This window comes from Arvicola amphibius, chromosome 9, assembly GCF_903992535.2.
Source record: "Arvicola amphibius chromosome 9, mArvAmp1.2, whole genome shotgun sequence".
Lineage (NCBI taxonomy): Eukaryota > Metazoa > Chordata > Mammalia > Rodentia > Cricetidae > Arvicola > Arvicola amphibius.
In genome coordinates this window covers 78,786,487-78,798,931 of record NC_052055.2, presented here as the reverse complement: position 1 = coordinate 78,798,931, position 12,445 = coordinate 78,786,487, and the positions used below count along the sequence as shown (strand labels likewise).

The following is a 12,445-nucleotide window of genomic DNA, read 5'->3' as shown; positions in this document are numbered from 1 at the left end:
TTAAATGTAGTATATGACAAAATTGCTTGTCTTGTTTTAAGAGAAATCAGAGCTCAGATAAAAAGCAAAAGGAAACAGAAAAGACTAAATTCCTTGAATGTCCCCACCAGTGTACTTGGATTAGGATATGAGACACATAAATAATGCCTAGGTCCCAGTAGTTTGTAAGACCAGATACCCTACTGCCGTGCCCAATGTGGGTCAGCTGGGAGACAGCTCTCTGACCCAGCTCAGAAGATGCAGACTGATGGAGGGGCCACCCTCTCGCCACGTTATCATTTCCCCACACAGTCCCACAATCCCTGGGGCAGAAGAGGAAAGTCATGGTGAGTGACACATGGGTTTTACACCCTTGCCTGGAAGTGACTCACACGCATTTCATGGGCCAGAGCAAGACGAAGAGTAAGGAGGGGAAAAAAAAAAGCTACACCATATTCCTGGAAGCAGAGAACAGCTTTTTGATGAATGTATCAGCGCCTTCCAGTGTCTACCTCTCTTTGCATCAAACACTTTCTCCGTTTTCACAGTGTTTTGACTTCTTCCCTAAGCAAAAGCACCCTAAGATGCCAATCACTCAATTAGAGTATCTAGTGCAAACCTAGCGTTTATTACATAACATCTGACTGCCTGGCTGATATACGGTAGGTCATTAGATAGATAATTGTACAGATAGAAGAGAAGCAGGAGAACAACAATACATATTTCAATTTGGAAACAAGAATGGGAGACGATCATGTATTTATTTGGGTTTGGGTTTGTAGCTTTGACATTTTGCTTGCCTGGGTCACAGGCACCCCTTAAGCTTGACATACATATTAGAGGATTGGAACTTGGTTCTGGATTTGGAAGGAGCTCACTTTAGTTTTACTCTGTGGGGTTCCTGGTGGTACCTGAAAATTAATTTTTCCCCTCCTAGTAATCTCTTTGATGCATATAAAATAGTGTTGATGAAGAATCTTTGCTAGGGCTTTCATACTTGCCGCTTGACGGTTAAGGTATGGGAATCAGTTCCTGGGTAATTTTGAGAATGCTCGCAAAAGTTGAGAAATTTCTTACATACGTTAGAATTCTCTTTCGAAGCACAGTTCTCAGAACACCTATGTGTTGACAGAGGTTTCTGTCCTGCATGGTCTTGCAGCCATTCAGTCTCAAAGAAACTCACAGAGGCTTACATTAATTATAAACTAGTTGGCCTATTAGCTCAGGCTTATTCTTAACTCTTATAACTTACATTAACCCATAATTCCTGTCTGTGTCAGCCACGTGGCTTGGTAGCTTTTATCAGTGAGGCCTTTTCATCTTGCTTCCTCTGTGTCTGGGTGATGACTATAGACTGAGCCTTTCCTCTTCCCAGAATTCTCCTATTTTGGTCACCCCCCTCCCCATATTTCCTGCTTGGCTACTGATCAATCAACATTTTATTAAACCGATGCAAGTAACAAATCTTTACAGGGTACAAGACCATTGTCCCACAGCACCTATGTTTCTTTCTGCATTCCCACATCTCTCCCTTCCTCTTTTGACTTAGTGGAAGATTACTAGAAAGGCATTCACACACATTTTATTTGAGTTCCTGCATCCAGTTATTTTATGCTTCTTTCTGATTTTCATCCTTGGGAAATTTGTTTGGCTGAGGGGTGTGTCTGTGCCTTTCTTCAGAAGCCTTTTTGTGATTGTCTTTTACTTTTGGTGGGTAGGAGCAGATGTTTCTTTCCCATCTTGCAGGACTCTGGACTTCTGGACTCAATTCTCTGCTTTTTCAAGCCTTTCACGCCTGCTCCGAACTCAATTTCTTGGTTGTGTAACTTTTGTCAATTCAGAAAAGTCTCACATAGACAAATAAGGTTCTGGTTTCTAATCTCTTTCTCTGAGGATAGAAAATAATTAGATACAATATCTGCCTTTCAAGTATTGCATTTTTTGCCAAATGCACTGTGTTATAGAACATAGATTATCATTTATCTGGCCTATAACTTAACTGCCTTAAGTACAATTAAATTGTTTAAGCTTTTGTTATGTTAGTGCCTCACTTTCAGACATTAATTTCTGTGTTTTCAGATATACTGCTCTGCTGTAGCAGTCTCTCTGTCTCTCTCTCTGTCTGTGTGTATTGTAGTGTATGTGCACTTGTGTGCTGGGACACACACACACAGAGGTCAGAGAATAGCTTTTGGAGTCTTCCTCTATCATTTTCTGTGTTGCTATTATTATTATTTTGAGGTAAGTCTCTCCCTGAGCCTACAGCTTGTGTGTTGGCCAGGCTGGCTGGCCAACAAGTTCCCAGAACCAATCTGACTTTGTCCCTCAATTCTGGGGTTACACGTATACCCAGCTTTATGTGGGTGCTGAGGATTCGAACTTAGGTCTCCATGCTTTCACATCAAGTTCTCTTACCCACCGAGCCATCTTCCTCTAGCAGCCTAGATTCAGCTGTATGGAACGAGGATAAAGTCTTTTGGAGTTGGGTTTGTAAAATTAAATGCTTAAATTTATGCCGCCAAGATGACCAACAATTTCATGCTGCTATTTTATTTAATATATGCATGATGGTTTTCACTGTGTAACAACATTTTAAACTTCTTAATACAAACTTATACTAGTACAGACTCTTACCTGCAACAATAGCCCACAGAGAGCATTCGTGGAGTATGACTCCACGCATACAGTAGGGCATATTGGCTAGAACACTGGCTGATCTGGACGTTTTGCCAGCTGCACTGTTTTTCACAGGTGAGCTGTGTGTAAGCCACTCCTGGGATTGCAGTTGTCTGCTGCTGGCTCCCTGTGCACTCTGGGGCTCAGTGTGGACTGGGTGCTGAACAACAGCCCTTGGGCATTTCTGAGGCTCTCAAGGCTGGTGGTGACGACACAAGGTCAGAGAAGTGCACACACCGGTGTTGGCTGTCTGCTTATCAGATGGTATAAACACTTTACCTGGGAAGAAATGCTGAATCGATACAGGCTTTAGATTAATGATCTAGACGTGCTGGTTCTACGCGGTTATCGGTTTGGCAACCTGATAAGCTGTTTTCCCTCTGCAGCAGACAGCATTTTGAGCACAGATGTGAAAGTCAGTGCTGCTTCCTTCACCTGGAAGGTGTGTTTTACTCTTCCTCTGCGGCGGCAATTCAGCACATCCTCCCATACTCAGTCTGGTGTTTTAAGCTCTTCCTTTCAGGGTGGCTCTTATACTCGTCTGTGCACTAAAGCACAGCCACGAAGGAAGAGACTCCTGAGGAAAGTGGGCATGGTAACAAGTCTTCTGTTGCTGTGGCAACACACCAAGCAATCAACCTAAAGGCATAGAGACTTATTTTGGCTCACGGTTTCAGCGGTTTCAGTGTATGATCATGTGACATGCTTTTCGGCCAGGATGAGGCAAGAACATTGTGTGGTTTTCTTGAGGGGAAAGCTGTTCACTTCATACTGTCTCCAAAGGAAAATGTGAATGGAGGGAGGGACAGAAAGAGAGAAGGAAGGACCTGGAATAAAAATATAGTCCTCAAATCTATTCTTCGACTCACCCACTTCCTCTTATTAGTCCCTATCTATCAGAATTTCTGTCATTTTCTCATAGTTCATTAAGTTATAAATTTAATACATCCATAAGAATATCACAGTGAATCCAGGCTGTGGTGGCACACACCTTTAATTCTAGCATGCAGGAGGCAGAAGCATGTGGATCTCTGAGATCGAGGCCAGCCTGATCTACTAAGAGAGTTCCAGGGGCTGGAGAGATGGCTCAGCAGTTAAGAGCGCTGGCTGTTCTTCCAGAGGTCCTGAGTTCAATTACCAGCAACCACATTTGTGGCTCATAACCATCTGTAATGAGATCTGGTGCCCTCTTCTGGCCTGTAGATGCACATGCAGACAGAACACTGTATACATAATAAACGACTAAATAAATCTTTTTTTTTTTAAATGAGAGAGAGTTCCAGGACAGCCAGGACTGCACAGAGGATTCCTGTCTTGAAAAACCCAAAACAAAAAACTCCAAACAAACAAAAAAAGTCATAATGAAGTCTATTATTTTATATGCTAGTCAAAAATGTATCTCTCTGTATATAATATATCCAATAATCAGAGTGCTAAATAATTCACCTTAAAGCTAATAAGTGAAAATTAAAAAAGTCTATAAACCTATAAATAAAAAGTTGTCAAACCCACTTCCCGAGCTCCTCCTTCTGAACTGTGCTGCAATGGTCAGCAAGCCATCAACACACAACCCTTTGGCAGACAGTGCATATCCAGAAGGAGTAGTGAATGCCTCAGTTTACCCAATTTATCCCAGAATTAAGAGCCTCGCTCATATGTTGGTTTGATAGCATGAAGGATACAAGCAAAGTTGAAATCTAAAAGCATGCTTCTAGCCTTCATGAAGCCAGTTTCACTGTGTTCATGAGCTGTCATATGTGATGAGGCCTCACACTTCTCCATGAGAGAAGCATGGGGATTTCAGTCTGGCTAAAGCACTTGTATGGACCCCGTGTGTGCACAAAAACTATACTGTGTGATGTAGATTGCATATTTGAGGATGTACATTTTGGGAGGTGCTGAAGAGACCACATATTTATTAATATCCTAGAGAACCGTCCTGACCAGAAGCAGGCAAAAGACAGATGGGATTTGATCTTACCAAGAATGAGGAGAGAGCAAAGTCGGAGAGGACACTGGAGAGTCATCTGGTGGGAGGTGAACTTCTGATGGCCGCAGAGAAGGACACAAGCCTCCACAGACAAAAACAGGAGCCATGTGGTTGTACGGCATGCCATGGCAGAACTGTGGTCAGTGCTGGATGCTCTCCAGTTAACGGAGATGCGGTCAAACATGTTGACAACGAACAACAGCAGTTTTGTGTTCTAGACCATACTCTGGACTTGGGAAGGAAAATGTGCACATTTACCTGATTGTTAAGAATTTTGGTTGTAGAATTTTATACACAAATACATAGTTTTGATCAAATCCACCCCCCACTCCCTGCATTTGAGGAAGCTTTATTTTGTAGTTGATGGTAATTGACACAGGCTCATAACTGGTCAAAGTGTAGAAATCTTTTAAATTTACTTATTTTTATTTCATATTCATTGGTGTTTTGTCTGCAGGTATGCCCGTGTGAGGGTGTCGGACCCCCTGGAACTAGAATTACAGACAGTTGTAAACTGCCATGTGGGTGCTGGAATTAAACTTGGGTCCTCTGGAAGAACAGCCAGTGCTCTTAACCTCTGAGCCACCTCTCCAGACTCCAGGAATAAAGGTTTTTAAGAAGGGAAGAGAGGGAAATGATTGTGTTTCCCTAGCATAAATGCCTGTGCTTGACAAACGCTGATTGCCTTGATCTGAAAGGAGGCAAATAAATTTCACGCAAGTCCACAAACTATGCCCCAAAGCATTAATGGTCCTCAATCAGAGTTAGCTAAGATAATGGTCACATCTATTATGTGAATGATTACTTGTTAAGCACAGTTGGGGTCTAGTCAGAGGGTTAAAGCAATGAGTTTAGGGAAACCCCAAAACTACCTGTGGATGTAATTTCTGCATATCTCAGGCACCAGTCATTTCTTTCGTTTTATTTTCCCATCCGTAGAGTTTAAAACCAAGCCTTGGTAAGGATGACTTTACCCTCATGTCAACCAGGGATTCTCTTGCCCGACCTGAAAGCCACAGTGCGTGACAAGAACGTTGACGATTTGTGGAAGAATTAAAGATTGTGACAGTAATCTGTGACTCGGTTCACCTCTGTCATGAAGATAATGAGAGAGGAAAGGGGGGAGTAGAAGGAAAGGAAGATGGGTCCATTTTCCGTCATCCCCTTTAGGGTCCCCCTTAGGTTCCCCTTCAGGAAGTGGAGTAGAAAAAAAACCGGCATTCGTCAGTAACTGTGGGTCAACCACAACTTACAAACAGTAAGGAGGTCAATGGAAACAGGGACAGTGATTACTATAAAACCGACAGGTCCTGTCGTTGACATACCCAGGGAGGCGTACTCAGAAGAAAGTGTTTCCTGAGCAAAGAGGCAGCCAGCTGGAAACAAGCATGAAGAACACACACGAGACAGCCGTGGTGAGTGGTGCTGGAATCTGGGGTGAGGGTAACTGTGTCTGCACTTTATGAAAGGTAGATTTCCAAGGCTTTAGGTTTTCTCAGAGTCGTTTGTGAACTAGTTCTTTTAAAAGCAACAAGGTTAACTATGGTAGTACTTTGAGTGGAGGAAGTAGAACCATCCAGTTAAACTTTCAGATACCTCTTGGAGAAGTTTCTCATGTCCTTGATACTGGATTAATTAATTAATTAATTTGCCTGGTTTTACTCCTACTAGAAGCTAGTGGAATGTTATTGAGGACTGGAAGTCTACTCCTCACCGCTCACAACTAGAATCGTGCCTGCCATTAATTGGATAAACCTGGGAAGGGTTTGCTATAGAGGCGCATGGACCAAGTTTAAGAAATCCCACGCTGTGTTATTGGTTCCGATGGTCTTCTGATTTTCCTTGTATGAGTCTTGCAACTTCAAAGACCTTGGCTTTTATAAAGGGCGCCTGCTCTCTGACAATGGTGGTTTTTACTTCATTGTCAGTTTTTTTTTTTTTTTATTTTAGAGATTACAACAAGCCACCAAAGCACAGTATTTAGGGACAGAGGCTTTGAAGTCACACGTTTGGCTCTGTTACCTGCTAGGTGTGGGATTTGGTGTCAGTCATTGACTTTTGTGAATTGACTTTGCGCAGTCATGCAGCAACATAACGACAGTGTCTCCCTTACAGTGGTTTGGGAAGGGATAACTGATATATTGTGATGGATCTCTATTTGTGAGGTAGATCATGGATGCTTAGTTTTTAGTTAATTTGAGCACTCTAATTGGCTATAAGAGATAAAAGGTAGAAAAAGCCATGTAAATGTTAATTCTTAATATTATTGTTTTTGTTGTATGTTTTGCTTTTTGAGACAAGATCTTCCTGTGTGGCTCAGGCTAGTCTTGAGTTTGGTATATAATTCGGGCTGGTCTGCAATTGCCGTTCCTTCTGCCTCACTCTCTGGAGTGCTGGAACTACAGGAGTGTGCCATGAATCCTGACTCAGAGACCCTCATCAAACGACAGAAACAGACAATTAACATTTTCCCCATAACACAGTAAAAGGAGCTCAATCATCTGCTTTTTGTTTGCTGTCATTTAACCCTGTAATGCCGAACTGAGACCGGGTCTAGCAATAGTGTGCTTCTTTGTGGATGACAGAAAGGCAAGATTCTTTTTTTCTTTAAATAATTTATTTACTTTTATTTTATGTGCATTGGTGTTTTTCCTGCATGTTTTTCTGTGAAGGTGTCAGATCTTGGAGTTACAGACAGTTATTAGCTACCATGTGGGTGCTGGGAATTGAACTCAGGACCTCTGAAAGAGCAGTAAATGCTCTTAACCCCTGAACCATCTCTCCAGCCCTGAGAGGCAAGATTCTTAACCTAACACCATTGTGTCAGAGCTAATCATTCGCATAGTTCAATGCTTCAAACCATGTCTATTTCTTTGGTGGAGGGGAGTCAGTTCAGCAAGAAGCATGGCAGTGGGAGTAGCATAGAAATGGGACTGAGTTAGAAGGGGCAAGCAGAGAGGACACACTTGATGGTAATTGAGGTCAGTCTGGCTGGAGGTTAGAGCTGACCAGGTCCTGTAGCCCATCCCTGCCTGGGGAGGATACAGATGACAGGTGAGTGTAGGGGCAGTGTGCAGATGTTCTCGCAGCTGGGCTCACACTGGAGTAAGGCACAAAGCTCTACTGGAAAGGTTCAGAGTCTATGACTGTTCACCCACAGCTTCAGTATCCTCCTGCCTGTTTCCTCTTCTACAGGATAAAAACCCTATCTATTAATCTGCTTTACAGGTGGGATATAAAAATCCGAGGCTATAAAACACTCTCAACTTCCCCGGGAAGTATTGTTTGTCTCGGTCTTTGACTCGGCACCAGCCTTATCAGAGTTCAAAAAAACCTGAAAACGATACTGTCAAGAAGCAAGTGATTTCTGATATTATGTGATTTGCTGATAAAGGCCATGGGGCTTTCAGGGCCTCTCTCTCTTTCAGATGCGGAGGTTAGATATTTAGAATTCTTCACTCCTGTAATGACACACAGCTAAAATTGATTGAATTGTAGTAGTAATGACCTTCAGTGGCTGTGACCAAGCATTGCCAAGGAAGGTGGAGCCTGTAGACATCAAGAGGCTGGGAAATGCTGGTTAGATAAGTAGGATGAGTTTTGTCTGCTTCATGAGACAGTGGGTAGAACCCAGTGTTTACAGAGGGTTTTCTAAAATACTCCAAGAACATTGAGTGAAATAGTAATGACTTGTTAGGGGCACAGCAGTTGTCCCTTTTTCCCATTGCTGCGATAAAGCAACACCAGGAGCAAGGCAACATTTGAGAGAAAGTGCTTACTTTGGGGCTTACAGTTTCTGAGGGTTAACCCCACGATCATCCTGGCTGTAGGCAGGTAAGCATGGTCCCGAACCAGTAGCTGAGAGCATATATATCTTGAGACACAACCACAAGGCTGAAAGAGCTAACTGAGGATGATGTAAGACTTGAAAAAATCAAAGCGCACTCCAGGGACACACTTCCTCCAATGAGACCACATATCAGCCTCTGGAGGGCATCACCTAACCCAAGTTATAGGGACTTTCAGTCTTGATAATGAAAAGTGGAAGTGACTCATGATACACAAGAGGAAGCTCAGAGAAGAAATTTACTTAAGAAACCTAACTAGGTGGTTGGTAGGTGTGTGACTATGTTTTCTAAACTTCCAAGCACTTGTGAAGACTACATTCCACACCCGTCTCACACACAGTGTGTGTAACATCAGTCCAAAGCCAACAGTGATTACCTGAATCAAACCCTAACGGGTATCTTTGGGATTTATGTGGATACAGGAAACCAAGTCACTGTGGTGTGAGTTCGAGACTTGAGTTCTGAACTCCACACAGTTGACTCCAGAGATAATGCCCCAAACCACAACACTATGGCCCTAAGGACCAGTTATGGAGTGAAAGAATGATTGTGGAGGTGAAAACATATGACTGCTGATTATCTGGAGGCAAATCTGCCCCATCCTGCATTTGATTTCTATTTCTTATCAGTGATCTTGGGATAGCAGCTTCCATGACCTTTCTGCTTGTTCTATGCATTTCTTGCATCCAGCATGAATGACATTCAGGTCTTTTAAATCAACATGCACACCATCACTTTCGCTACCTACACAGTATGAACCTGAACAATGCCTGGCCCAGAAATTGAAAACTCAGCTTCAGCTTTTCTGTCCATCCCCAGGGATGGTCAAGCAGGGATGGCGGTGTGGGCTGAGGATAGTCACAACAAAGGGAAGCGGGAGTGCTTGGCTCCTCTTGTGGGTAGGTCTTCATGGGGTACTTTCTTTGTGTGTTCTTGTAACACCAGATAAACCGATATTTCAATGTTTGTATGGAAAATACAAATGCCAGAGCTTAAAGAAATGGCTTCGAGCCGGGCGGTGGTGGCGCACGCCTTTAATCCCAGCACTCGGGAGGCGGAGGCAGGCGGATCTCTGTGAGTTTGAGACCAGCCTGGTCAACAAGAGCTAGCTCCAGGTCAGGCTCTAATGCCGCAGAGAAACCCTGTCTTGAAAATCCAAAAAAAGAAAAAAAAAGAAATGGCTTCTATCCTCTGTTGTTGTGCGCCGTTAGTGCATCTGCTGCTTTCAATTAGCACTGATAATTGGAAGTTTGCTTTGGTTGCTTTTGCAGAATCTTTTACTCAGTGAGCTGAGCGCAACCATATTGTTGAATTTCACTGTGTCGCCCTGTTCATTCATTCCCTTATCTATTCTCTCATCCATTCAGAAAGGTTTTATGGAACTTCTTTGCTGTGCACATTCTCTAACAGGTCTGATATGAACACAGACAATACCTTTCTAGAGAACATAAAAAATGCTTCTTGAGTGATAACTGATAACACCTTTATTATTTCATGTTGATAAATGTACTTCTCATTGAACTACATATTATGAATCGGGCCTTGGTGGCAGGTTGGACCTTGGAGGGATGTCCTGAAGGAAGGCTTTGCGGAATATAAAGCTGGAGATAAATTCAAGAGGGTTTTAATCACCAGTCTTTCTGTTTTGCACCTTGATAACATTAGGTATGACTGTTCTCATTGCCAGTGATTACCTGTACTGCAGAAAGAAGAAACCTTGATCCCATAAAGAGACCCCACATATAGAGCTGGAGTTCAGCCACGCTGTGCCAGGCTCTCACCCTCGGCAATCTTCTCTGTTTTCCAGGTCAAGTCCTTGCTGCTGTTGATACTGGGGCTTGCCATCCTGGGGGAGGTAACAGCTCGGAGGATACCCATACCAGAGGCTCTTGTCCCCCAGAGGGCTGGGAATTGCCCTCCTCTGGAGGATAACAGTGTGAGAGTTGACCTCCACATCTTCAATCAAAACCAGGGTGTTTCTGTCTCGCATGACTTCCAGAACCGCTCCAGCTCCCCATGGGATTACAAGTAAGTCAGGGAAGACATGTATACACACACACACAAACACACACACACACACACACACACACACACCACACCACACACACACAAACACACACACACACACACACACACACTCCATTGGAAAACATGCTAAACCAGATGTGGAGGTGCATGACTTTAATCCCAGCACTCAGGAGGCAGAGGCAGGTAGATCTCTGGGTTCAAGGCCAGCTGGATCTACACAGTGAGTTCCACGACAGCCAGAACTACATAGTGAAGCCCTGTCTTGAAAAAACCAAACCAAACAATAAAAAAAGAAAGGAAAGAAAAAGAAATGTGTTCTAAATTATCTTGAGTGTGAAACCTCATTCTCCTGAGTACTCAACGCTCACATTTGCTCTTTTTCTGAGATGGAGGTCTCACTCTGTAGCCCAGGTTGCCCTAGAACTTCCTAGGTAGCTCAGGCTAACTTCAGATCTATGGTTATCCTTCTGTCTCAGCCTTCTGAGTTCTGGGATTCCAGGCATGTGACACTATGCCTGGCCTCACATTTATCCTTTCCAATAGAAATTCCACTTTTCTGGTAACTCAGCTTTTTCTTGATTTCTTGCCCCAGTTCACTTGTGTGGTTGAAAGTCTTAGTAGTTTTCAGCCTGCGATATTACCACTGTGCGAGGCTAAGTGGAAACCAGAGGTCAGCTTAAGAATTTGCTCCGAGTAGATGTCACTCTTTGAGTAGTCAGGGTAAGGGATGTATGTGTGTGGAAGAAAACTCAGCTTGGAACATAGATGGCAGCCTTGTGGGGTAGAATCTTGTGACTTTGTCTTGAGATATAGGTCCTGGGAACACTTAGCACACCCTTATACTCTTCAAAGACATCATAAAAACCGAATCCCCAGGCACAAAGCAGTGCTTTGGGGCTGCTGCATAGCTCCCTTCCTTCATGAGGGGTTTGTGCACTGCAGCGAGCCGGCTGGGCTGCCTGCTCCAGACAGAGGTGCGAATCAAGAGAGAAACTGAGGGAGTCTTTGGAGACAGAGATCGTCCTTTCCAAGCAGCGAGTTTTATGGATTGTACATCAGAAGACCCTACTAGTGATGTTCAATTTCTCTTTAAAGGACACGTAATAATTGTGATAATAACAATACAAACAAAATGTAGGTCTAAGATGAACTAAACCCTAACGTTATTTATGGGGTTGCTTTACACGCATTCATACTATGCAGAACCCTCAACACTTCCCTGAGATTGAGAAGATAAAGTGGCGATAAGCCCTGTTTATGGTGGAGGCATCTGGGGCATAGGAAGTTACTTAATAGCTAGATCTTGGTCCAAGAATCTAGAGCCTATGCGGCTCGCTTGTGTAACTCAGAACCTCCCCTGGCGGGGAACACCCAGTGCTACCGAGACCTTCTCTCTTCCTCTCCTGGCCTCAACATCCTGTTTTGCCTTTATTTTGTCTTCTTCAGCATCACCCGAGACCCCCACCGGTTCCCCTCGGAGATTGCTGAGGCCCAGTGCAGATATTCAGGCTGCATCAATGCGCAGGGGCAGGAAGACAGCTCCATGAACTCCGTCGCCATCCAGCAAGAGATCCTGGTCCTCCGGAGGGAACCCCAGGGCTGTCCTAATTCCTTCCGGCTGGAGAAGATGCGGGTGAAGGTGGGCTGCACCTGCGTCACGCCCATCGTCCGCCGCGCAGCCTGACAAAGCTTCGCGTTAAACTCGGCTGAAGAAGCTGAGGAAATGCCTGTCTTTATCCAGCGCTCTGCATAAAGCCTTATATTCAAGTCTCTCTGCTTCCTAGGACCCTTAGTAAGATGTGCATGGCATTCTTGAAGCTCTGTTAGGTATAGTGTTAACTTTATTATTAGATATAGTGTTAACTGTTAAATATAGTGTTAGCTCTTAGATATAGTGTTAACTTTCTGCCATGTTTTAGAATTG

The 12,445-nt window shown here is 43.7% G+C and overlaps 1 protein-coding gene across 1 annotated transcript; it reads left to right on the top strand.

Moving 5' to 3' along the window:
* The first annotated feature begins 6,033 nt into the window (after positions 1-6,033).
* On the top strand, positions 6,034-12,205 carry Il17f (interleukin 17F). Its single transcript, XM_038341133.1, has 3 exons — positions 6,034-6,060; positions 10,301-10,521; positions 11,968-12,205. Exons 1-3 carry the CDS (start codon positions 6,034-6,036, stop codon positions 12,203-12,205), a joined length of 486 nt encoding a protein of 161 aa, XP_038197061.1.
* The last annotated feature ends 240 nt before the right edge of the window (positions 12,206-12,445 follow it).